Below are 26,964 nucleotides of genomic sequence, written 5' to 3' on the forward strand. Positions count from 1 at the left end.
TCTCCACAGAAAAAATGTTTTCAGTACCATTACACAACTGTTAAATTAGCAGGAAAAAAAGGGACTCTGTTTAAAAGTATGTTACAGCCTTGTGACAGTCCATTAAAACACAACACTCCCAGCTTTAAAATAACTTTCTAGAAAAGAAAAGTGATAAAACAACAACAGAAATTAGAAAATGGTAAGTTTTTCCCCAATGGGAACTTATCTGCACAGCAAGGAAACATGACAAGCAGTCCGTTGATCCTCAAAAGCCGTAAAGGAGCTTACTCTTCAGTGGTAGTAAAGCTGCAAAGGGCTTCGCACCCAAATTTATCTTTTCACAATCTCAGCTCAAGCTCTGACAGATTGGGCATGTGGAAGGTGCCCTGAAGCATTGAAAGTTAACTAGCTGTTATGTCCGTGGCATGATATAATCCCATATAGCCAAGGCTACTGCAGCTGTGTCAATATGATGAACATCATCAGCAGTTAACTAATCTGGCAGTTAGTGCAGAGGATGAAGGCTCCGAAGTGTTAATGAGCTGCTTCCTATAACCTAAGGGTACAGGATTTGATGCTTCCATCTTTATTTGACTAATGTGTACCTCTGAACATGCCACTTAACTAGACACTTCTGTCCAGTGGGCTTACCTAGATAACAAATGTATAAAATAACAGAAAAAAAAAGGCAGCACTTGATGACAGGATGATACGGCATACTGCTTATACTAAATTAGACAAGGCTCGTGACTCTGTTCTACACATGGGATTAACTGATATACTAAAAGTATTAAATGTGAATCCACACAAGTTAAGGTAGTGGTGATGGGGGGTGTACCACAGTGTCCCACAGGGGTCTGTATTGGGACTACCTCTTTTTTGACTATTCTTTTCAAAGATAAAAGTGAAAAATTATATGGAGAAGCAAATATGCTGATGACTGCAAACTAACATAATTAAGTCAATGAAAGATGCAAAATATTTACAACACAATCTATAAAAACACACCTGTTACAGCAGTAATGACCTCACCTTTAATGTTAGTGAATAAGGCATTATGAGACTTACTAAAAAGACACATTATGATTGCAAAATAAATTGAGGACCTGATGCAAGAATAAATTGGTGGCGCCATCAGCATATAATGGTCAAATGGTGGTCCACTGAGTAATGCAATACGGTAGTACCTAAAATATAAAATAGGGTTGCAGACATAAAATACTTGACCTCTCAATTTCTAATGTTGATAGCCACACAGAATTGTGTGGCAAGGTATGGCAACACACAAGAAATATCACCTTTGGCTTAGGGTCCTATGTTGACATGCTCAAAGTGTCTAAATACAGAAAAGGTTTCCACTGTAGATATTACACCTTCCTATATCAGCTTCCTGTGCTGACACAGTTCCATTCCAAACGACGGCAAGTGGCTGCCAGACTGAGGAGCTGGCTGCATGTGACTGTTTCAATTTTTAATATTTATGGATCTTTCTCCTTCAGAGTGTTGGTTGTGAGATGTCAGACAGCAGAGATGAGGTTGCCAATTTGTGAACCAGTGGACTTTCATTTTTTTTCCTTTTATTATGCCAATCTCCAGCTGCTGGAAGTGACTGGTTCATGTTTTAGGAATGCTGTATGAAATTTTTGGCTATGGTTGGGAAAGGTAACAAGTTCTTATCAATGAATTTTTCAGGAAGGAGAATGTTTTTCAATGCTCATGAGATGCTCATTTAATTCTGTCCTTTTGGGTTTGGGTTGACTGAGCGGACCAGAATGGTAGGGCTGCTGGAGCAGGAGAATAGGACAAAAAGCTGCTGTGTATCCATCAGTTTGGGAGTTTTTGCGTTAAGGACAATCACTGTTAATAATGAAAGATTCTTGATTACATTGTTTATGAACTCTGCAATGCTTTCCAGGTTAGATTTAGAAGAATCTATGAAAGCTGCAGATTGTATTTGTTTGGCCTTTATTTAAATCTAATTGGCTACAGGGGAATGCAGCCATGGAGTAGGTTCACTTTAAGTGACTGCCCTCAGAGCAGTTTTTTGGGCAACTTTGTTGTTTTTAAACTTTATCTTAAATTTAATACCCACAAACATGGCACTGTTGAGTAATTGTGTTCTAGCTGTATTTTACCAGTGACTGTTTGCAATGCAATGTTAATTACATTGTTGCATTTTTATTTTTCTGCTTGAGATTTATTTAATGCAAATGTACTACATACTGTTTTGTTGCAAACTTATATTCAATACTGCTGTAACACTGAGTTTATTTTTGCTGTAATGAACTTGGATACAAGCAAAAATAATAAACTTGAACTTGAATTACACCTCCAGTCCATGCACCCTAACAGATCTTGTACGAATCTGTGCAAAGATATTGATGCTCCTTTCAGAAGCAGTCCAATACTGTAACTAGGTGATCTGTAGTATTTATATATTAGTATCCCACATACCAAATGTGTGTGTCACTATTATTCCACATAACTCGTTTCCTCTACTTAAACAAAGAGCATTACTCTTCATGTCCAGAGTAGTACCAATTAACTCCTCCCCACGGGCCACCTGTGCTGCTGATGCCATCTATACAGCTCATTGCAGATGACAAATGACTAACTATGAAGGACTGAGCCTTTCCAGAGCCACTGTTTCCAGCTGATATGCTTCATTTGAAGACCTCTGCACTGTGCCTGTCCCCAGTGCAGCTGGATCTGCCTGCTACACTGGTTTCAGACAGACTCCTTTAGTGTCTGCACACCATCAAAACACCACTCAAATACCTTCTGGCAGTGTTTGCTGCAGCCACTTTATGCTCTGAATGGTTAATGTGGTTCATTAACACTGAATTGATATGGAATTTCACTAGTCATCCTTTCTTCAACTGATAGGTGTAGAGGCAGTGATAGCAGTAGCTATTCCATGTTGTGTTAGTCTGTCTCTGCCTTCTTTCTACTTTGTGTCCTAAAGGAGAGCCTTTCAAGAGGGAAAGGTACAGCACAGACATTTCAGAGGAGGACCTCTGATCCCTCTGTTTTGGGGTACAGCCCATTGATATAAACATGAAAGAAAAAATGTCATACTGTCTGGATGCATTCTAGTAAATGGCTGGCCTAATAAAGCACAAATTTGAAAGCATTAAATTGACATTTACATGGTATACAAACTTCAATGTCCGCTGTCAAATTGAACCTTACCTGCAAAATAGCTACTTCATTGCGAAGCTGGCTTTCTTGTTTAGTAGGAAATCTCATCTTATCAATAACTTTAATTGCAACATCTCTTCCTGTTTTCCTATGTTTACCTAAAAAAAAGCAAAAAAATATTACTTATTCACTTATAATGAGTTTGTTCATTCTTACAGCTAGAACATATTAATGTTATCAGGAACCAACACATAAAAGCTCACTCTCATGGAAGCAGCTGCATAATAAACTCCAGCAGTGTACTAGAAGATGGCACTTGACCCATGGTTTTGATTAACAGCTAACAACAAATTACTCAGATGCATTATTTCATCATGTAAGGGGGAGCATCATCGTGTTCTCCATAAGGAAAAAGTACAGTTGTGTACACCTACCATAAATGTAGATGTTCGAGTGTCTTCACTGTTGCAGTCATGACTGTAGGGTTCTCACCTGCCGGCAGGCAGTCCTCGGTCGGCCAGAATCCCAAAGTCTGGGTCCGGCGTCGGCTGTTCAACCATGCTCCCTGACGTCAGAGCGCCAGGAGTACAAAGCTGACAGCCGACGCCATCTTCTCCAGTTTTTCTTGCCCCAGATGTCAGGAGTCCCAAAATGAAAAAGGTCCCATAACCTTTGCAAATACACCTCAGAAGAATGGTGAAATAAGGAACTACACAAAAGTAAAAATAAGAGGGGACAGGAGGGAGGGAAACCCAGACTGCAACAGTGAAGACACTCGAACATCTACATTTATGGTAGGTGTACACAATTGTACTATGTTCATCATGTTTCACTGTTGCAGTCATGACTGTAGGGTAGAATCCCAAAGCTGAAAGAAAGGGAGGTGGTCATAAAGAAGAAGGGGCGGCTAAAAGGCCCTGCAAGACTGCAGAGGCAAAGCCTGCCCTAGACTTAGAGTAGAGAGGTAGACTGTAGTGCTTAGAAAAAGTATGCACTGAACTCCAAGTTGCAGCTTCCAAAATGTCTTTGGTAGGAACTCCCCTGAGGAAGGCCACAGAAGTGGCAGCAGCTCTGGTGGAATGAGTCCGTATACTCCCTGGGATTTGCTTTCCATGGTGTGAATAACAAAATCTGATTCCATGAGCAATCCATTTAGAAATGGTCTGTTTTTAAATGGCTTTACCTTGGGAACTTGAAGCATAAAAAACAAACAATTGTTCTGATTTTCTGATGTCCTTGGTTCTGTCCAGGTAAAAACGTAGTTGTCTGTGTACATCCAAGGAATGTAAGATCCTTTCCCCTTTATTTTGAGGAGTGGGGAAAAAAGTTGGCAAGTGGACAGTTTGATTTAAAGCCACTTTGGAAACCACCTTAGGCATGAAGGCAGGATTAGTCCTCAAAGATACCCTGTCTTGATGAAAAATAATATAAGGTTCCACAGCCATAAGAGCTTGTAACTCTGAAACTCTCCTGGCAGAGGTTAGAGCTAACAAGATAGCTGTCTTCCAAAATAAAAACTTGATGTCAGAAGAGGCAGCAGGCTCAAAAGGAGGCAAGGTTAGTTTTTCCAAAACATAGTTGAGATCCCAAGCAGGAATGGGAGGAGATCTAGGAGGTCTTAAGTTCTTAGCTCCTCTGAGAAACTGTCTCATGAGCTGGTGGGAAAAGATGGGAGGGTCTGTATTATAATGAGCACAAATAGCAGAGGCATGTATCTTAATGGAAGAGAAAGAGAGACCCTTATGTAAGAGATCTGTCAAGTAAAGTAAAATTAAGGTAATGTCAGGAAGAGGAGGATCAGAATCCTGAGCCTGCATCCAGGAACAAAATCTTTTCCATTTTCCTGCATAAGATTTTCTAGTGCTAGGACGTCTGGCTTCTAAAATGACATCCATAACCTGCTTGGGTAGGAAAGAAGAAATCAAAGGCCCTGGATTAACCAGGCCGCCAGGCTGAGAGTTCTGACATGAGAGTGTAGAACCTGACCCTGATGTTGGGACAGAAGGTTCGGAGACTGAGGTAAAACCCAAGGGGGCTCCAGACATAGGTTTTTTAGAGTTGGATACCAAAACTGTCAAGGCCAATTTGGAGCCAGCAAGATTATCATCTTGGGCTTGTCCTGTTTTATCTTCAATAAGACCCATGGAAGAAGAAGAAGAGGCAGAAAGGCATATCCCGAGAGGTTCCTCCAAATGAATGACAGGGCATCCACTTTCCAAGCTTCTCTGTGGAAAGTCCTGGTGCAAAAATTCTGTAATTGATGATTGAGATGGGATGCAAAGAGGTCTATGTGAGGACATCCCCAGACTGCTGTTATCATCCTGAATATTTTGGTGTCCAGCATCCACTCATGTGGATCCGAAAGGTTTCTGCTCAGACTGTCTGCCAGGAAGTTTTGTTTCCCTGGTAGAAACTGAGCTTGAAGATCCAGATTGCAAGCTAGAGCTGTGTTCCATAGATCCATGGCTAGTCTGCAAAGGGGGTAGGAATGAGATCCCCCTTGCTTGTTTATTTACCACATAACTGTGGTGTTGTCTGTCTGTATTAGTAGTTGTCCTGGTTGTAAAAGATTCCTGAAGGCCAATAGAGCTTTCTGAACGGCTAACATTTCCTTTAAATTGATATGAGGTGCTTCTGATCCTTTGTCCAAAGGCCCTGCAGACAGTTGCCCTGAAAATGGGCTCCCCAAGCATAATCCGAGGCGTCCGTGGTTAGAATCTGAGTGGCAGGAGGCAGACGGAAGAGTTTCCCTTTGTTTAAAACACATGCCCTGGACCACCAAAGAAATTCCTTTTGAAGGCAAGGAAGGACGGAGATCAGTATGTCTAAACTGTGGCAATGCTGAGACCATACACTTTTTAGGTACCACTGTATTTTCCTCATGTGTAGTCTTGCATATGGTACGAGAAGGATGCAGGAGGCCATGTAACCCAAAGCCTGCAGGAATTTCCTTGCAGATAGTTGAGTTAAAGTTGCCAAGGTTTTGAAAGTTGAAGCCAGCTGTAATTGTTTTTCAGATGTCAGAAATGCCATCTGGGTTGTGGTGTTTAGAAGAGCACCCAGAAAAGTTATCTGTTGCGATGGTGTCAAATTGGACTTTTTTATGTTTACAGAGAATCCCAGGAACTTGAGGAGGTTTTGTACAAATTCTAGATGCTGGAGTAAGACATCCTTGCTGTCTGCCTGAATTAGACAATCGTCCAGATAAGGGTAAATTTGAATTCCCTTGAGTCTGCAGTACGCTACTACTGGAGCCAGGCATTTGGTGAAGACCCTGGGTGCAGTAGACAATCCAAAGGGCAGCGCAGAGAATTGAAAGTGCTTCGATCCGGCCTTGAACCTGAGGTATTTTCTGCAATCCTGCCTGATGGGAATGTGTAAATATGCCTCCTTTAAATCCAAAGTTACCATCCATGCATCTTTGGACAGCATTGGAAGTAGCTGCTGTAGAGTAAGCATCTTGAATTTTGGAATCTCGAGAAAGGTGTTCAAGACCGACAGATCCAGAATGGGTCTCCATGAGTTTTGCTTCCTGGGGACTAGAAAGAGCCTTGAGTAAAAACCTTTTCCCATCTCTGAAAGTAGAACCAGTTCTATGGCGTTCATAGCCAAAAGAGTTTCCACCTGGTTTAAGGCCTCCATCCATTGATGTTTTGGAAAGTCTGGCCATCTGCTTGGCCTTGGCAAGGTATGAAAATGGAATTTGTAACCTCTTAAAACCACATCCAAAACCCACTTGTCTTGGGTTGAGTCCAATTTTGATAAAAAAGAGAGAGTTTTCCTCCGAGAGGGGCTTCCAGGCAAGAAGTTCCTGTAGCCCAACAGAGGGAGTCATTGAGTTTGTTTCCTTTGAGTTTGTGACCTGTCCTCTCCTCCCCTAGGGGTGGAAGCAGTCCACTGTCTTGGTCTATAAGAAGCTTGTGTTTGAGGCCTTCCTCTGGAGCGTCTATATCTACCCCTCTGAGGCCTGTCTGAAGTGGGAAAGGACCAATTTTTTGAAGGCCAATTCCTGCTAAATCTAGGTGGCTGTACTTGTAAGAAATCTTTAACTGTTTTCATGGATTTCGCCTTACCCTCCATCTTTTTAATCACCTCTTCAGCTTTTGATCCAAACAAAACATTATGCTGAACAGGAGCATCCAATAATTTAGCCTTAACTTGTTCAGGCAAATTTTGTTCCTTTAGCCATGCATGCCTTCTAATGACTGTGCCGGAGGCAGCAGCCCTACAAGAAGCCTCCAAGGCATCAAATCCACAATGTAAACCATGCTTCCCAACTTGTTCAGTGGCATGCAGTAAGTCATGTAATTCCTCATCATCTGCACAGGCAGAAATGGAAGTAAGCTTTTGTTTTAAAACAGACAAGAGAAATTGCTGGTATTTCAGCATATGAAACTGACAGTTTAAAGCCCTAATGGACAAAGTAGCAGAAGTGTACACTTTTTTGCCCCATCTTTCTAAAGATCGAGAATCCTTTTCAGTAGGAATGGGATTTTTGGCAGAAGCGGCCTTAACTCCCTTAGGACCCTGAGAAATGGTTTCAGGGTCAGCAGAAGGGTTCTTGTATAAAAACTGGTGGGAATCAGGAACCTTGTAATATCTATCAGGCTTAACAGGAGCAGGAGGAAAAGAGTCAGGGGTTAAGTTAGCCTCCGAAAAGGCATCATCCACAATATCCAAAACAGGAGGAATAGCCAGGGGTCTATGTTGGGGAAGAAGAAGAAAATCCCTCAGTCTTTTCTTAGATTCCAAATACTCCTGTCCTTCCCAGTGGAAATGTTCCCTCATTTCATGCAAAGTTTCCCCAAAAGAGAAATCCTCAGGGGGAGAAGCTGAAGGAATGGATTCCTCAGCATCAGAATCCTCATAAGGAGGGAAAGAATATTGCTGGTCAGAAGAAGAAACTGAGGAAACAGAAGCCTGATCAGAGGAATCATAATAAACATCCTGCCTTGGCCTTTTATCTGGAGGGGGATGTGAACCCCTAATCACAGTAAGTAAATCCTCCGCCATCTTGAGTAACTGTTTCCTGTGACTTGGGAGCCGGTTCAGAAGAGGCCTGTGTTGCAGTCTTTGATTTAGAAGGAGTCTTTGCCTTTGTCTTTGGCTTTGCCTTTATTAGAAGCCGAGTAGGCCTGAAAACCCCTTCGGAAGCCGGTACCTGCACAGCGGCTCCGGACCCATCCGAAGGAGCACTGTCCGAAGGTCCTGCAATAGAAATATTTAAAGGCCTGATTGGCTCCTCATGAGAGTCTGTTTCAGCCATCGGTTCTGAAATGGCCGACGACAGGGGCTGCAAAAGCGCCTCACTGATGACGAACCTGAAGTTGGCTCCGCTTGTGCGCTATCATCAGATTTGGACCTCAGAGGCCTGTCTTTATCCTTGCGACATTTGTGAACTCTGGTAGCCGGAACCGTATCCGACGACATTTTGTAGTTAAAGCGCCTACTGAAGTAATGAAAAGCAAAATCGTACCTTCGCTTAACTGTACGTTGATTGAATCTAGCACAAAACCGACAACTAGCTACGTCGTGGTCAGGGCCTAAGCAAGGAATACAGTAAGAATGAAAATCCTTATGAGGTATTTGCTTCCCACATGAAATACAATTATTAACTTTTTCTGACATCGGAGTGGAGCAAGAAAAAAGTTTCCCCAACGGGGTACTTAGCTTTGAGTGGAGAAGAAAATCTTCGGACTGAAGTTTATCAGAAAAAATAGTCGGGAGTCAGCTGACCGGCACTTGCGAACTGCTATGACCGCACAGCAAGAAAGACTGGAGAAGATGGCGTCGGCTGTCAGCTTTGTACTCCTGGCGCTCTGACGTCAGGGAGCATGGTTGAACAGCCGACGCCGGACCCAGACTTTGGGATTCTGGCTGACCAAGGACTGCCTGCCGGCAGGGGAGAACCCTACAGTCATGACTGCAACAGTGAAACACGATGAACATCCAAATGTTACTAGTTGAGGCAACATTACATTTTTGATTAAATACTCTAACAAATAAGCTATTAAATGTAAGCTATTGTCCACCTTTAAACGATACTCTACTTGTCAAAACCCTCCACTATAACCCAAGATGCCAATATGATTCACCTCTACAAAGACCTCCATATACCATACCAACAACAGAAAAAGCCTTCTACAAAACTGTTCCTGTAGCACAACACATTCTACTAAACAAAATACAAAAAAGCAAGCAAACTCTCTTCTGAAAGTCTTGAAAGCACACCTCAACAGAAAATAAGTGCAACTATTACAGGGAACCAGGTCAGATGTAGGGAGCTGGTGTCCAAGCTATCCTACTAGATATAACACTCAGTACACAGAGACAGCTATGCAACCATGATAAATATGTAAAAAAAAAAATACTAGTATCCTTGTATATTTTGCGGTGATTTATGCAAACATTCGTGGAAGCTTAACCACAGTAGTTCTTAAACTATAAATGCTGGTTACAATATAATGTGAATGTATACTTTGGTTTAAAATGCAACTTGGAAGGTAATCTGGTTCTAAATGTTTGAAAAGCTGCTACTGCTTCTTGACCTAAATCACGGCTGAAAATGGTATCTGGACCAGTTCATTTACCCAGTTTATAAAGTAAAAAAAATACAGACAGATAAATAATTATACACAAGTACAGGTCACCTGAGGCACAGTCAGAGCTTTATCCCCTTATGCCAGGCAGCCAACACTTTTTTCACAATAGTGATGTAGTTGGATGCAGTACAATGTTACTTCAGAACTACTGGACATAAACATAACAATAACATAGCCTTACTATTAATGAATAAAAAATGCCAACAGGGCAATTAAATCTTCAAAGTAAATATAATGAATTAATTAAGGACGCAGTAAATAGAGTTTCGCTACAACTGTGAGGCAGTTAACTTGGAGTAGGAGGGGAGCTCAAAATTATGCTGCACCTGTCTTAAGGTAATCTTTTGCAGAACATAGAAGTTGCTCATTATAGAAGGGAACCCCACTCTCTCGTTTCAACTTGAAGTACATACAATGGATTCTGACAAGACAATTTTCTTATGTCTTTCAGGTAAATTCTGCAAGTTAGGAAATTTTGAGGACAGCCTAACATGATTTTTTCAACAGGACAATGCTAAGACTGTGAATGCAGTAGTTAAATTACTGATTGTTTTTATTCAAGCACTGCTGCACAGTTATACAATGGTTAGAGTGACCCCAGCAGATTTCCCCTGGAGGCAGACTCTACAATGACAAGGATGAACTGTGGGTGGAAAACAATCCCAAGTAATGAAAAACGTTATTCTGCAACAGAATTCAGAAACACCAACGTACTTATTAACCCTTGACACTATCACAAAACTTTCTGCCACAAACCACAGATGAGGGAATTGCAGATGTGTAAACTAACCTAGCATAATAGTAGATAGTCTAATGGATCATCATTGCAGTAGCCTAAGCTATATGGGATTACCCCTCCTACACCAAGCCAGCTTCTCAAAGGTTTTAGCACCTTTCAGGTGCTCATGCTGAGCATGTGGGACACCCCATATAAAAAGAGGAGCACTAAAAGTTTTTTTAAACACCTTTATTGAATTATCACTTGTGACATTCGCAAATTTACATTTATACAAAAGTAATCAAACTGTACTAATAAATTAACATTAACAAACATTATACTTCACATATATTGCTATATATCATTAAACCTAAGCAACATTACACAAGTTATTCAATTCTTGTCCAATATTTTAAAGAAAATTCTTTATTAAACCATCATTTATGACATAAGCAATCATACATTTATATAAATGAAAATAAACCACACCGACACAATCATAGTTGCAAGCATACTGACACAATCTCAGCTGCAAATATTATACATCATTTACAAGCTACCCAATCATTTTCAGTCAAGCATTACATAGCTCACTAAAGTCCTGCCTTCTTTTAAACCTCATTCCTGCCCTGTATGTATTGCTCTCACAAATTTCCACTTTTTTCTACGTAGTTTGCTCCTACCCTTTTCTAAATATCTCAATTCCAGTTGTTTTATCTCCATTAGTATATTTACTACTTTTAATATAGTTGATTTAGATTTTAATTTCCATTTTCTAGTAATTGCTTTTTTGGCAGCCATCACAATTAAACACAGCAAGGCCTTACCAAATCTAGGCAATTCCAATTCTGTATCATAGCTCAGAAAAATCAACTCCCTCGTCACACTAGTCCACCCACCTAGCATCTCTGACAGTGCATCCCACACAGAATCCTTAAAGTCTGCTAACTTACGGCACTCCCAGAAAATATGTTCCCAATTACCTCTTATTTCCCTGTCACACCTCCAACATTTGCTGTCTATCTGAGGAAAAATTCTCTGGAGTCTACTTGGGGTATAAAAATATCTATGTAAACATCTTCAAGCAAAAATCCTAAATCGTCTACATTTTGTTGCATATGTGGGAGACATACATACTATCCTCCCATTGATTCTTTGTGAATTGCTTATCCAGTCTCTTTTTCCAAACCTTTCTAACCTCCTCTGATAGTTATCATACAATATCGTATATGGTCTACTAATTATTCCTTTAATGATGGTAGCTTCTGTTCTAGATTCTACAAAAAAATCTACCAGTGCTGGTCTATTTCTTTCTCTTTGCCTATACTCTGATACCAATCCTGGATAGGCAAGGCAATCTCTAAACCACAGTTGAAATAAATTCTTGGCCTCTTCCCATTCTATTACCTTTCCCTCTCTAGTTATTTTCTCCCAATACCTTAGTTCCATAGCCAGTTTTCTCCAATAAATTCCAGCCCCCACTTGCCTATTATCTACATCCCTAATTGCAGTCATCCTTATTGGCAGAATCTCCTTTCTCCATTCCCGTGTTGGATTAGTTCTTAGAATACTTTCTGCTACTTTACAGATATAATACTCTGTATAATTATATGTGGTAAGGCCTGCATCCAAAATCTCAGTCTCTCCTTGTTTCTTGAGCTTCCCCCATTTCACCATCATTCCTTTCCACTTTGAATTACAATTTTTTTACTTGTGCTATGTATTGGAGCCTTAACTGTGTAGTTCTGAAATACCCCTTCAAAATGGGTAATCCAATCTGCCCTGTTCTACTGGAAGAATCAGCTTTTCTCACTTGACTGGGAGGGTGGCCTAATGGTTAAGGTGTTTGCCTTTCAAGCACAAGGTGCAGTGTTTGAGTCTCACAAGGGATTATTGGCTAGGCTTAAAATGGCTCACAAGGGCAGTTAGCTTAGGACTAATCTATGAACCTATGAACCTATGACTCTTGCCATCTTCCCTCCCAAATAAAGTCCTTCAGCTATTTATTAATTGCTATCCATAACTCCTTTGGTTAATAAAAATATGCCTGACCTGTTTAGAAGACTAACGGGACTAAAAACATTTTGACTGCTTGTATCTTACTATCCATAACCATATAACAAAGTTTCCATTTTCTCAGTTTTTGATTTATCTTTTGTTTAGCCTTTTCCCACATATCCTTAGCTGCCACTCCAGAATCATTTTTAATCCATACTCTTAAATACTTCATTTTATCATGTCCCCAGAAATATGGATATTGCTGAACAAATGTGTGTATGGGTACATAATTTACCGCTACTGCCTTTGTTTTTTCTTCATTACATTTTGTATTCTGAAAAGATTTGAAACTGTCTCAAAGTGTTTCACAACACTGTAATGTCCCTTTCTAGTTCTGTCAAGTATAAAATATTTGCAAACAGAGCCAGCATTTCTTGACTACCACACCAATTATATCCTTGAACTTATGCATCCCTTATTTTATTTGCCAATGGCTTTAAATATAATGCAAATAACAAAGGGGAAAGAGGACACAGCTGCCTATTTCCTCTACTCAAGCAGAGATTATCAGAGAGGACCCCACCCACTTTACTTTTCACATCCAATCCCTCAAATAACCTTCTAATCAACCTTATAATTTTTTTCAGGAAATGCAATTGCTTCCATTTCCCTGCTCATAAAGTCCCAGCTTACTCTGTCAAATGCCTTCTCTTCTCAAGACCCACAGCCAACAATGGTATTTTCTTACATTCTGCTTCCCTCTGGATCATCAATGTTCTGTTAATGTTGTCAAATGTTTGCCTCCCTTACGCAAAACCACAATGATCCATATCAATTTTGATTATTACTTTTATCATTCTTTTAGCCATTAGAGACACATACACTTTATAAATCATGGTTTAGTATTGAAATGGAGCTGCATGAAGCAGGGTCTGATGGATCTTTAACCTCTTTAGGTATTACAGCTACACTGCTTTCTTCCAGGATGCTGGTACTTCTCCTCTTAAAATCCTGCTAAACAAAACCTTCCAGATCTTTACCAGTTTTTCCCTCCTAGCTTCTAAACTTCCACACGAATACCATCTATTCCTTGGTACTTTCATGTAGATTGGTTATAAAGCAAAATTTTTATCTCATCTCCTCCTATCCTGTTAGTAATTGAGCCTCATCTACCTCTAACCTTGGCCTATTTTATTATTCCATAAACATTTTCCTTTGCATCTTTTCTTGATTTCCATATTTCTCTGCTTTATACAGACTTTCACAGAATTTCAGAAAGGTTTCTAATACCTCTACAGGATCTTGTTACCTTCCTTGTTATAGGCTCCCTAAACTTGGTAACAGCCCTGTTTACTTTCTGTTGCCTGAGTTCTCGTACTAAAAGTTTTTGTGATCTAGTATTATTATCAGAAAAGAGCTGCTTAACAGCCATCTTTTTAAACTTGTGCATGTTATAGCAGTAATCCCTTATTTTCTGCTTAGCATTCTGCAGTTGATACTCCTCTTGTTCTGTGAGATTTCCCCTATTTTGCAATACTTTACCATTTGTCAAGCCCTCTAATTATTGTTACTTCTTAACCATAGCTTCTTTCTTTTATTTCCACCCCATCTTTAAACTCCACCTTAATTTTATCCCACTCCCTAACTATATTTTCAGAAGAATTTTCTATCATCTCCAATAGCTCATGAATAATCTCTACTACCCATTCCTTAAATACCTCTCTTTTCAACAGATATGTGGGAAAGAGCCAGTGTCTCATTTTTATTTCATTATCCTGTGTTTTTTAGTTATTAATGGCACATGATCTGAATAGTTACTGGGTGCTTATCAAGACCTTCAATTAAATGCACGTGTTCCTGTGAAATGTAATTCTGTCTAGCCTAGCCCAGTTTTCATATCTTGGGGAATAATATGTAAATTCACTCTGAACTCCTATTACTGAAATCACATCTTTTATGCCAAATATTTTCATAACTGTCTTCAAAAATCTACCGTTCTTTGCTATACTTTCCTTTCTGGGCCCCCAAATACATCTTCACTGTTGCAAATCACATTCCAGTCCCCGCCTGGAAGTAATACTCCTTGCTGAAAACGGATTATTTTTTCCAGAATTTGCTTAAGCTCCATTATAGTAGTTTTAGGTGGAATATAAATACTTGCCAGTGTAATCTTCCTCCCTTGCCAGTAGCCCCTTAGCACTACAAATCTGTCACTATTATATTTTTTATCTTCGTCTATCACTATTGGAGCTCTTCTTGCAATTAATATAAGTGCTCCTTTTTTCCTTTGTCCTGGGTATTCCACTAAATAACCATCCTGAAAACTTTTCTTTATCAAATTCACAAGTTCAGTTCTAAGTTTAACTCCTGAAAAATAGCTATTTGCACTCTACATTTTTTATATAATTCACTACTCTTTCTTTTTTGGATTTATCTGTGAGGCCACTGACATTACAGATATCAGTGCATTAAAAAGTTATTCCCACCATTTATGTATAACAACTTTCCTGTTAAATGTTTAGTTCCAGCTTTAATGTTGCATGCATACACTATTTGACAGGTTGAACTTTTATACAGTGGTTTCTTTGTCATATCCATTTGAGCTTATGTCATATCTTACAAAACTTTTTGTTTTATTGAGCGCTAAAAGTTTGAGCATGTTTTGCCTAGAAAGATGGCAAGAGCCCTGACAACACTTCGCAGAAAACAAAGATAATTAACTATATACAGAATGGTGAAAATAACCGGGTCCCCTTCAGATCATCGAACTTTTAAAAGCTCGACTTTCATATGGCCAAGACCATATGATCAAACATTTAAAAGTTGGAACAGTGTGAATGGAGATCTCCATACAGCACGGGATGGGAAGATTTCCCTTTTCTGCAACGTAGTGCGATCTTGGAGTTGGTATATTTAAATAGCGGGGGGGGTGGGGGTGCAAGGGGGCTTGGCCCTCTACTAGAAATGCTTATTTATTTATTTTTTTTAAGATGTTCGAACTTTTAAATGTTCTATCATATGGTCTCAGCCATATGAAAGTCGAACATTTGAAAGCTCGATCATGTAAAGTAGACCCAAATAACCATACTCTGACAACACAGACGAATAATAGCAGGGAAATGAGGGGTTGAGGAAGGGATGACTACTACAACGGTGATCCATTAGAAAACACACCTTTTGTATGGTAAGTCTACTTACAGAACTGAACAATGTTCATATGTGCACTGCTGTTGCAGTAGCTTAAGTACGCTATACGGGGAGATTACCATAGCTTAAATAGGAAAAGATGGAGGAGGCCAATACCCAAGACTCCAGAACTCCCTAGAATACAGTTCGAGCAAAGTCTGCTCTTGACCTGGAAAAGGAATTCAGTTTGCAATGCTTTGAAAAGGTACATACAGAAGACCAAACTGTTGCCTCTACTCACATAGTACCTCCACTGCCCTTCTCTCCTTTACAGATATTATCAACAAACACCGTAGTCTAAACAAACTCTCTTCTGCCCTATTCATTGACCTATCTAAAGCTTTTGACATGGTGAATCACCAAATTCTCATCACCATAATAAAATCCCTATCACTTGACACATCCTCCATTAAGTGGTTCCAGTCCTACCTTGACAAAAGACAGCAGGCCGTACTATGGCACAAGTCTCTCTCTACCCACCTACCAGTCAACCTAGGTGTCCCCCAAGGTTCCATCCTTGGACCTCTACTTTTTTCCATTTTCATCAATGACCTCCACCTGGCTATCCCTCAAGCCTCTTGTATACAATATGCAGATGATTCCACACTTATATGCTCAGCCTCATCCTCTTCAGACCTCCTACACCTTACCCAACAAGTCTTCAACACAGTTGAGAAATGGTTCACTCATAGATGCCTTCTCTTAAACCCCAAAAAGACTAAACTCCTTCTTTTCTCTCCCACTAGTAAATTCCCCACATTGGATTTCTCAGTCACTTCCACCAACAATACTATTATATCCCCAGAACCTACCACTAAACTGCTAGGAGTCACCATTGACAATAAACTAAACTTTGATATACATATAAACAATACTATTAAATCTGTTAATAGAAAATTAGGCTCCCTGTATCGAATTAAATCTTTTCTCCTACCCTCTGCTCGTACAACAATAGCACACACACATCTAATATCTCCTCTTCTATATGCTTCACCCATCTTTACTAAACTTTCTAAAAACAATCTCAGCAAACTGGAAATGTCCTATAATAACATCGCCAGATTTGCCACAGGAAACCCTTTTAGAACCCATCATTGCCTCAATTTAAAACAGCTAGGCTGGCTTGAACTACAGAACCTAATTAAATTCCATCAACTAACTGTAGCTCACAAAACCCTTTACACACCATCCAAAACACCTGCTCTATCCACACTAATCACTCCCTATAAAAACCTAGATTCCCTAAGGTCCTCACATAAACTCTTAGCACATACTACCAAAATAAACAACAAGGCCAGTGACTCTCTTTTTTCTAATACTGTAGGGAAAGCCTGGAATCTTCTACCAAATTATATTTCTACACTTCCCTCTCTCTCCAGTTTCAAAAACAATCTGAAAGTATATATGTCATTGCTCCAAACCTGACTAGCTCTAGAGTTACTCTATACTCTGATCCTCCCCCTCCTTCATAAAAAAAAAAAAAAACCTGCATCCTATACAGATTATTTACCTAGAATTGTTATTTTATCCTGTAATTTAGCACTGTTTATGCTTATTTTTTTTATTTTTTCTTTTGCATATTTGTGTTATTTATAGATAGAAATAAGTTAATTAGCTGTATGTACCTAGGAGCTTTTCTCCCCGGGCCTCTACTGAAAATGGACATGTATCCAGTTAGACTAGCCCGGTAAACAAATGTAAAATAAAATAAAATAAATAAATAAATAAAAATCCAATTCTCTTGTCAAATGAGCTGTAACCCTGCCTGGAAGTGTCTTAAGGTGAGCATAACAACAACAAAAAAAAAACATGAGGAATACATCTAGAAATAGTTAACCTTGATACTGGCTGTCCTTTTCACTTGCCTTTACTATAGCCAAACAGCTGGTCAGCGTTCCTGAAAGGCTGAGTTTTGTCTAGGCAGTATGTGGGTTGCCTGTGTACATCTAGATTGAAGAATCTTTCTCCTTATGGTTCACAAAATAAAAGTGAGACATTAATAGTCTGATAAAGTAAACTGTAAAATGACTTTAGACGTAAAAGTAGCCTTTGTTCTCAAAGAAGCTCTGCTCTTGTGAAAGAAAAATGAGGTATGATTCCCCATAAATACTTGTAACTGAAATATTGCTGAGATATCTGCTAGGAGAGTAAGTAATACTGTATTCCATGTAAAGAACCTCAAATCAGCCTTAACAGCTGGTTCAAATGGATATGCAGTAAGCTTTTCAAGTACAAAATTTACAACGCAAGGAAAAATTGCCTGTTTCCTAAGCTAGGCAGCTATGCAAGACCCCTTTCAAAAATGTTTTACTCAAACACTGTTAGAAGGGAGAAGGGGAATCTAAGAGGCGACAAGATGAAACGGCTGCCAAATGTACATTGATGGAAGAGTATGACAAGCCATTGAACTGCAACTCATAAAAATCAAGTACGAGAAATAACCAAGCCTGACAAGGATCCTGGTTCATAGACTGGTACCAACTAGAAAATCTTTTCCACTTACACTTATATGACTTCCTACTAGCAGCTTTTCTCACGTCCTTTAGAACCCTCAGAAAAAATTGCTTAACAATATCAACATTCTATCATCCAAGCAGTTAGTTGAAGAGCTTCCCAACTGGGAGGCATCAAACTCCTCCTAGTCTTGTGTGAGAAAATCCAGTCTGTGGGGAAACTTGTAATTGCCCTTGGTCAGACTAAACAGAAGGGAGAAGTACTGTTGCCTTGACCAGAAGGAAGTTACCATCACAATTTTTGGGGAGTCCTTCAGGATCTTTAGAACATCTCTGGCAATTAGTTGAAACATAGGAAAGGCATACTGAAATATATCCATCCATGGGAATAAAATGGCATGTGTCTTCCAGGCTTGCCTACAAAGAGTCCTTGAACAATAGTAGTCTGTTCTGAAAGGAGGCAAACATTTATATGAGGTGTTCCCCATAGACTGATCAGACATTGGAAGACTTCAAGAAGTTTTCATGCATTGGGGGGTTTATCATGGTCCTGTTGAGCTTCTCTGCAGTAACATTTTGCTCTGATAGAATGAATGAAGCCTGAAGATTCAGAATGAATTGAATTGCCACCTCACAAGCCATCCTAGCTCCACTGTAAAGATGGTAGGATCTTTCTGGTACTCCCTTGTTTATGTACTATATCACTGTGGTATACTGTCAGTGTACACTAGCAGTGGACCTGGTTACCACAGATGATTCAAGGCCTTCAAAACATAGCGGCTAACACCTCTCTCCAACATTTATGAGTTCTTCTGTCTTTACCCTTTTTAAAACTGCTCCCCACTTCAGATCTGAAGTGTCTGTGGTTACTGACTGGATGGGGGGATTGCAAAGAAAATGGAAGCCCTGGATTGCCCACTACCTGATCTACCACCATACAAGCACCCTCTTTACAAATTCCAGCAATGGAATATGAAAAGTTGAAAGGTGTAATGCTGAGTCCAGTCTCATCAGAGATACTACTGTATTTCCCTCATGTGCAGTCTGGCAAAGGCAGCAAGATGATCATTGATGCCATGTAACCCAAAATCCTGAGAAACACCCTTGCAGGTACTTGGTTTAGGCTGGAGAAACTCAGGAAGAACCGTTTTTAACACTTCTGTTTTATCTGGAGATAGAAAGACTCTTATGAGTGTTGAGTCCAGTAAACACTGAGGAAAAAATATTCTGCAAAGGGAATGAGAGAAGACTTCTGCAAACTGATCTGAAATCCCAGACTGAGCAGAAGTTCCTGCAAGTTGTCAGACACTGGACAGCTGGAAAGGGTCTGCAAAGATCTGACAATCATCTAAATATGGAAAAATGTGTATGCCTTGGAGTCTACAGTAAGGAAATGACTGGAACTAGGCATTTATGAATACCCTTGGTGAAGTGGAGAGTCCAAGGAGTAAAACAGAGAAATGATGATACAAGACAGGCACAACAAAAGTGCGTGACAATAGAAATATTATGATATACTTCCTTTAGATCAAGCCTTACCAGTTTTGGGATTAAAAGTACAAGACATTGGACTTCCCAGATGGCTGCATGTTGAGTAATAGCTTAATTTCAGCTCTCCCAGTGCGAAAACAGAAACTCAGGAAAGAAAACCAATGAACATGTCTTTTAGGGTAAATTTCAGTAACTGGATAGCAAGTGCATTGCCTGGGTGCACATAGAAAAGAAATTCAGAGAACCTGAAAGAAAATCAATCAGAAAAGGTGAGGAGAAAAACACTGATTGGTAAGAATTCTGCAGCTGTTCACCAAAAAGGACTGCAATCTCCAGCTTTGCTGCAAGAGATGATTTCCAGCAATCCAGAAGAAAAAAAAAGTCAAATGTACTAGGAGCTGACTAAAATAAATGAAAACACTAAAGGAACATATCAACTCAAATAATAAAAGGCTGGAGAGAATGGAAGAAGCTTTAAAAAGCATTCATGTGAGGTGATAAAACTGCAAAAATCAGAGGTCAAAATAAAGAAAAAGTTGGCCGAGTAGGAGACTGCTAAAGAAGAGCTGCTTCACAAAAATAATACAATTATAAAGGACAGAGCACATGGGAAAACCTGAGATTTTCTGCTGTAGCACAGAAGCTGGAAGGAACAGATTGTATTAATTTTATGAAAGCACAAATAAGCAAATGGACTGGTACTCCACAGCAGAAGATGTTAACTGAAATGGCACATTGTGTGCATGCTCCAAACCTGGTCATGAGAAAGCAACCTAGACCTTTAATAGTAAAGATGCAACCCTAACAGCAGAAAGAGTTGATTCTGACAAAACTGGACAAAGTACTAAAAGTAGGAGACAGTAGTGTGTTTGTGGAAATGATTACTTACTGTACACCAGACAGAAGAATTATAAATTTATTTCAGAATTCAGGGAATGCCGAGAAGAAGGCATGAGATTCAAGCTGCTGTATCCAACTATTTTCAGAATATTCTTTCCTGGAGGATTAAAATAATTTTTTGATGTAGAACATGCTAAGAAAGAAATACAAAAAACTGTCCAACAAAAAGTGAGCTATCAAACAAAAAGGATATTCTGCTTCTTGTTCTTCTGTTAATAAAGCCCAGAGTAAGACTGCGCCAGTGAAAACCTTTTCCAATCTTTCAAAGGAAAATACCTGTCAAACAGAAAAAAAGCACACAAGTTGACTAGAAGAACCAGGAGCACGCTGGAATTAGAGACTGGATTTGGGAGATGGAGATCAACAGAATGAAAACTAGCATCTCAGAAACTGGGAATTAAATGTGGGATTGCAAAGCATTATTTATATTTGTAAAACATGACAGAACAAGAAAACCTGGAAATATTAGACTTCTTTGACTTCGTTAAACTTGTAGGAACTCCAAAGCATATGGCCCACTTCATTGCATTAACGTTCGGAAGAACATTTAAGACAAATGGAAGAGGAAGGAACGAGTTAACTAAGTAAAAAAAAAATGTTGTTCTTAACAGTAGTAATTTTATAATGCATGACATAACACTACCTGCTATAAAGTAAAGCTTTTTAGTTATTTTCGAGTATAATTGGGATACTAAACTAAACAGGTGCCCATTTTTTCCCTTTTCTTTCTTTCTCCTTTTTCAGTTTTAAGAAATGTATGCACTGCAATGCAAAAAAGAAGAAAGGTCTGGACAAATGACCATGATACAAGAAAAACTGATGAGCTTTTTCTTACTCCTGCATACGGGAAAGACTGGTTTAAGGCCCTTGGCTTGATCTAGTAACAGGTTTTAAGGGCAAGCAAATAAAATAAATAATGAATCTAAAATGTTTTCCTCTAGCAAATAAATGAGTACTTGTAGACGCAACTGTGCATCTGTTTCTCATGTCTCTATGGAGACAATCTGATAAGAAGCAATAAAAACACAATATTTCTTTCCGTCAATGGTTAGGAGATCATGTTTCTGAAAGCATTCAAGTGTTTTGTTTCTAACCTGGGAGAGGAATCAAGATTAGATAAAAACAGGCATCACTTAGTGGAAGTGGAAGTAGAAGCACAGGCTGTACCATGTGTCTTAGCATGGATGACCTTTCTTACAGGTTAATCCAAGTCTAAGTGCGGCTGTCAGTCTGGGACAATTGTTAATATTAGGAAGGTTAGGGTTCAATAATTGAAGATGTACACAGTTTAGTGTTAGTATTAAGTTAAAAGGTTTTAAGGGGTGTTTTCTCTCTCTCTGTGTGTGTGTGTGTGTGTGTGTGTGTGTGTGTGTGTGTGTGTATTTGTTTAAGGGTTTTCACTAAAACAAAATGTTTTGCAAAATGTGACATAGGTTCATATGGATATAACAGGAAATGACTGTATAAAAGATCAACCTGCCAAACACTAGTGTATGCATGTAACAAAAAAACTGAAACTAGACATTAAAAAAAGCGGTTACCCACAACAGGTGGGAATAATAACTTCTTAACATAATGACAATGCTTTCTATATTTTTAAAAGTAAATGGTCTCTCAGATATATACAAAAAAGAAAGAGTAGTGAACTATTTTAAAAATGTGCAGTGCAAATAGTTATGTTGCTGGAGATGCACTTAGAAAATGAACTGAGCATGTTAATTTGATAAAGAAAGGATTTCAGGATGGTTATTCACAGGAATATTTGGGACAAAGGAAAAGAGGAATACTAACATTAATTGCAACAGGAGCTCAAATGGTGATCTAAGAGGGAAGAAAAGGATAATGGTAGATTTATAGTACTAACGGGATACAAGAAGGGAGGAGGACTACACCGGCATGTATTTATATTCCAACTAAAACTGCTACACTGGAGCTGAAGAAAATTATGGGAGAAATAGAAGAAAAGTATGGGAGAAATAATCAGCTTGCAGCATGGAATATTACTTATAGGTGGGGAGTGGAATTTGATTTGCAGCAGTAAGGAAGTATCTGGGGGGGGGGGCTAGAAGGGAAATATAATAGAGGGTAGATTTTTGAAGAAATTTATGAAAAGATTTGGCATGGAAGATGTGAATTCAGTAGTAGGAGCTCTAACTGAATTTACATATTATTCCCCAAGGTATAAAAAGTGAGCTACGCTAGACAATGTGCATTTAATTGAAAGTTTTGATACACATCCAATAACTGTTTTATATCAAGTGCCAATAATAATTAAAATAAAAATGCACTGTAATGACTAAAAGTGACACCCTGGTGCTTTCCCACCTATCTGTTAAAAAGATTAAGGAAAAGGAATGGAAATTATGTGGGAGTTAAGGAAAAAAACACTTATTAGAAAAAGACAGAATTTTCTTCTGAAAATACAGCTAGGGAGTGGGATAAAATTAAAGTGGAGTTTAAAGACAGGGTGGAAATAAAAGAAAGATATATGGTTAAGAAGTAAGGATGATTAAGAGGGACTGACAATGGCTAAAGTATTGCAAAATAGGGGGAAATCTCACAGAACAAGAGGAGCAGGAACTGCAGAATGCTAAACAGAAAATAAGGTATTACCTCAATAACTTGCATGAATTTAGAAAGACTGCTGTTAAGCAACTGTTTTTTTGATAATAGCTCCAGAGCACAAAAATGTTTAGCACAACAACTCAGCCAACAGAAAGTAGAATGGGTTGTCACCAAACTTAGGGGAGTCTATAACAAGGCAGATAAAGTACAATTTTGTAAAATCTTACCATAACAGTAGATGTTCTTTGCTAAACTGTTTTAGTATTCTTTACCAAAGGGATCCCCTGCCAAAGGTAGCCCAATGTCCAGCCAGCATACCAAAGCTTTAGTATTTTAAAGGATGTCATATGTCACACGTATGCTGCCCGCTCAGTGTGTTGGGCATAAAGGTGAAGTACGGACACACATACCTCAGAAATTAATAGCTCCAGGAGGAACAACAGTCCAAAGAGAGAAAGAACACGTGCATAAAGAAGGGGGAAAAAAGGAGAAGAGAAAGGACGGAGGAAGTATATATTGTAACAGTGAAGAGGACATCTACTGTAATGGTAAGATTTTACACAACTATACTATGTCCTTCCATATCATTGTTGTTGTATTCTTCACTACAGGGAGGGTACAAAAGCTCAAGAGAAAACTTAGGAGGAGGAAGGCTCGGCAGAACCCTCTAGAAACCCATGTAGGATAGCTGTGGTAAAGATAGCTCTTGCTTTGGAAACAACATCCCATCTGCAATGCTCAGTAAAGGTATGGACAGAAGTCTCAAGGATGGAATTGATATCCAAACCTTTGAAAATAGCACTAGAAGAAGCCACGGCCCCAATAGAATGAACCTTGATAGAGGCAGAAAGACTTTTCCCAAGAAAGGAGTAACAAAAGGAAATGGCCTTATAGATCCATCAAGAAATGGTTTGCTTAGAAACAGCTAAACCTAGAGATCTGGGATGAAAATAAATAAAAAGCTGCTCAGACTTGTGAATTGCTTTAGTCTTATCTAAATAATATTTGAGCTGCCTATGCAGAATCAAAGGTATAAACATTAGAACCTTCTCACTAGAAGACTGTGCAGATAGGTAAAATGTGGACAAATCAGTAGATTGATTAAGAGATTATTCATTAACCAACTTGTGCATAAAATAAAGGTTAGTATGAAGAGGCACCTAAGGAGGAGGAAAGTACAGTTCTGTACCTACCATAAATGTAGATGTTCGAGTGTATTCACTGTTGCAGTCATTACTCTTGGGTTATCCTGCTGGCAGGCTACCCTCAGTCGGCCAGAATTCCAAAGTCTAGGTCTGGCGTTGGTTGCTGTCACCTCTTCCCTGTGCAAGGGGTACAAAGGATGCAGCCAACGCCAGTTTCTTCAGTTTTTCTTGCCCCACATGTCAGGTGCCCCCAAATTGGTAGGCTGAAAAATATGCCAATAAAAATGCATGCACAAAAATAACATTTCCTTCATCTACAAGCAAATACACCAAATAGGTTGTATAGGATAGAGAAGTGCAGATAGACCCAGCAAAGAAAAGGGGGATGGTGGGTGAGTAACCTGGACTGCAACAGTGAATACACTCGAACACCTATATTTATGGTAGGTACACAACTGTACTATGTTCATCGTGTTTCACTATTGCAGTCATTACTCTTGGGTTAAATCCCAAAGCTGAGGATGGGTGGCTGGGCTAATAGGATTAGGAGAGGCTATGAGGCTCTGCAGGACTGCAATGGCAAAGCCTGCTCTGGACTTAGAGTAAAGAGAAAAGTGGTAGTACTTTGTGAAGGTGTGCACTGAACTCCAGGTTGCAGCCTCTAAGATATCTTTGGTTGGTACTCCTCTGAGGAAGGCTGCTGAAGTGGCTGCTGCTCTGGTGGAATGAGGCCTAATGCACTTAGGCACTGATTTGCCATGTTGAGAATAGCAGAAATGGATGCAATGGTCTATCCATTTAGAAATAGTCCGTTTTGAGATAGCCTTTCCTTGTGATCCCGCAGCATATGACACTAAAAGTTGCTCAGTCTTTCTGAAAGCTTTAGTTCTGTCCAAGTAGAAGAGTAGCTGCCTGTGTATGTCCAAGGAATGCAGAATTTTCTCACCCTTGTTCTGTGGATTTGTATAAAAGGTAGGCAAGTGAATGGTTTGGTTGAGGGCCACACTGGACACCACCTTAGGCATAAATGTAGGGTTTGTCCTCAGAGAAACCCTATCTGGATGAAAAATGATGAAAGGTTCCACAGCCATGAGTGCTTGTAACTCTTAGACTCGCCTTGCAGAGGTTATTGCTAGGAGCAGAGCTGTTTTCCAGGATAAGAATTTTATATCTGCTGTTGATGCTGGCTCGAAAGCAGGCAGTGTGAGTTTTTTCAGAACATAATTGAGGTCCCAGGCCGGAATTGGTGCTCTCCTTGGAGGCCTAATGTTTTTGGCCCTTCTGAGGTACTGCCAGGATGAGAAAAGATAGGTGGGTTCCGCATTGTAATGGGCTGAAATGGCAGAGGCATGAATCTTAATTGATGAAAAAGAAAGGTCTTTGTTCAGCATCTCAGTTAGGTATTGTAAAATCTGAGGGATATTTGGTACACACGTGTCAATGCCTTGTTCCAAGCACAGAATCTCTTCCATTTCTATGCATAAGATTTTCTAGTACTGGGCCTCCTGGCCTCCAAGATAACATCCAAAACAGCTTTTGAAAGAGGAGTGTTCTGAATGGCTACATTATCCGCCATGCTGCCAGATTTAATGTCTTAAGTTGGCTGTGCAGGATCTGATTGTTTTGTTGGGTCAGCAAGTGAGACGTTTGAGGCAAAATCCATGCTGGACCTTGAGACAAGCTCTTTACGACTGGGTACCAGTGCTGGCGTGGCCAGTTTGATGCAATCAGTATAATTTCTGGCTTCTCTTGTCTGACCTTTAGGAGTACCCTGGGTAGGACAGGCAGTGGAGGAAAGGCATATACTGTTAGATTTTTCCAGCTGAAGGATAGGGCGTCCACTTTCCATGGTTGCTTGTGATAAATCCTTGTGCAAAATCTCTGCAATTGGCAGTTGTGAGGGGAAGCAAATAGATCTATGTCTGGGCATCCCCATTTCCTTATTATCATGCTGAAGACTTGTGGATCCAGTTTCCATTTGTGGGGGTCCATGAGGTTTCTGCTTAGTTAGTCTGCTAGAGCATTTGTTTTTCCTGGCAGGAATTGTGTTTGCAGGTGAACTTGAAAAGCCAATGCTGTGTCCCATAAGGTCATTGCTTGTCTGCAGAGGGGGTAGAAATGTGTACCTCCCCTGCTTGTTTATGTACCACATGACCGTAGTGTTGTCTGTCATTATCAGTAACTGTCCTGGATGAAGCAGGTCCTTGAAAGCTGTCAGGGCATTTTAAACAGTTAGCATCTCTTTTTGATTGATGTGAAGATGCATCTGGTTTGCAGGCCATGTGCCCTGAATACATTTTCCTGCCATATGGGCCCCCCAGGCATAATCTGATGCACCCGTTGTCAGTGTCTGTCTGGCTCCTGAATGGCAGACCCTTGTTGTGGTGACAGGCTTCTGCCCACCATCGAAACTCCTGTTGCAGGCAGGGAATGAGTGCAATTATCGTCTCCAGGCTGTGGCAATACTGAGTCCAAACACTTTTTAGATACCATTGTAGTTTCCTCATATGCAGTCTGGCATATGGAATTATTAGAATGCAGGATGCCATGAAACCCAAGGCCTGCAGGATTTTCCTTGCAGATAAGTGTTTTTTTTGTTCCCAATTTCTTGAAGTAAGTAGTCAGATGCTTTTGTTTGTCTGGCGTGAGATAAGCCATCTAGGCAGTTGTATTTAAGCTTGCATCCAGGAATAATATCTCTTGAGAGGGCACTAGTTTTGATTTCTTTTCTTTTCGTTTACTGTGTACCCTAGGCCAATTAGTAATCTTTTTACAAACGCCAG

At 39.7% G+C, this 26,964-nt stretch overlaps 1 protein-coding gene across 2 annotated transcripts in view; it reads right to left on the reverse strand.

Annotated features, from left to right (window-relative positions):
• LOC122805884 (serine/threonine-protein kinase D3) overlaps positions 1-26,964 on the reverse strand; it is a 2,410,388-nt gene that overhangs the window by 136,956 nt on the left and 2,246,468 nt on the right. For both annotated transcript variants that reach the window (XM_044076135.1, XM_044076141.1), the window contains exon 14: positions 3,175-3,281. In XM_044076135.1, the coding sequence (XP_043932070.1) occupies positions 3,175-3,281 (107 nt within the window). The remainder of the gene's footprint in view (positions 1-3,174; positions 3,282-26,964) is intronic.

Source organism: Protopterus annectens, chromosome 1.part1, assembly GCF_019279795.1.
Source record: "Protopterus annectens isolate FY-2018-M chromosome 1.part1, PAN1.0, whole genome shotgun sequence".
Taxonomy (NCBI): Eukaryota; Metazoa; Chordata; order Ceratodontiformes; family Protopteridae; genus Protopterus; species Protopterus annectens.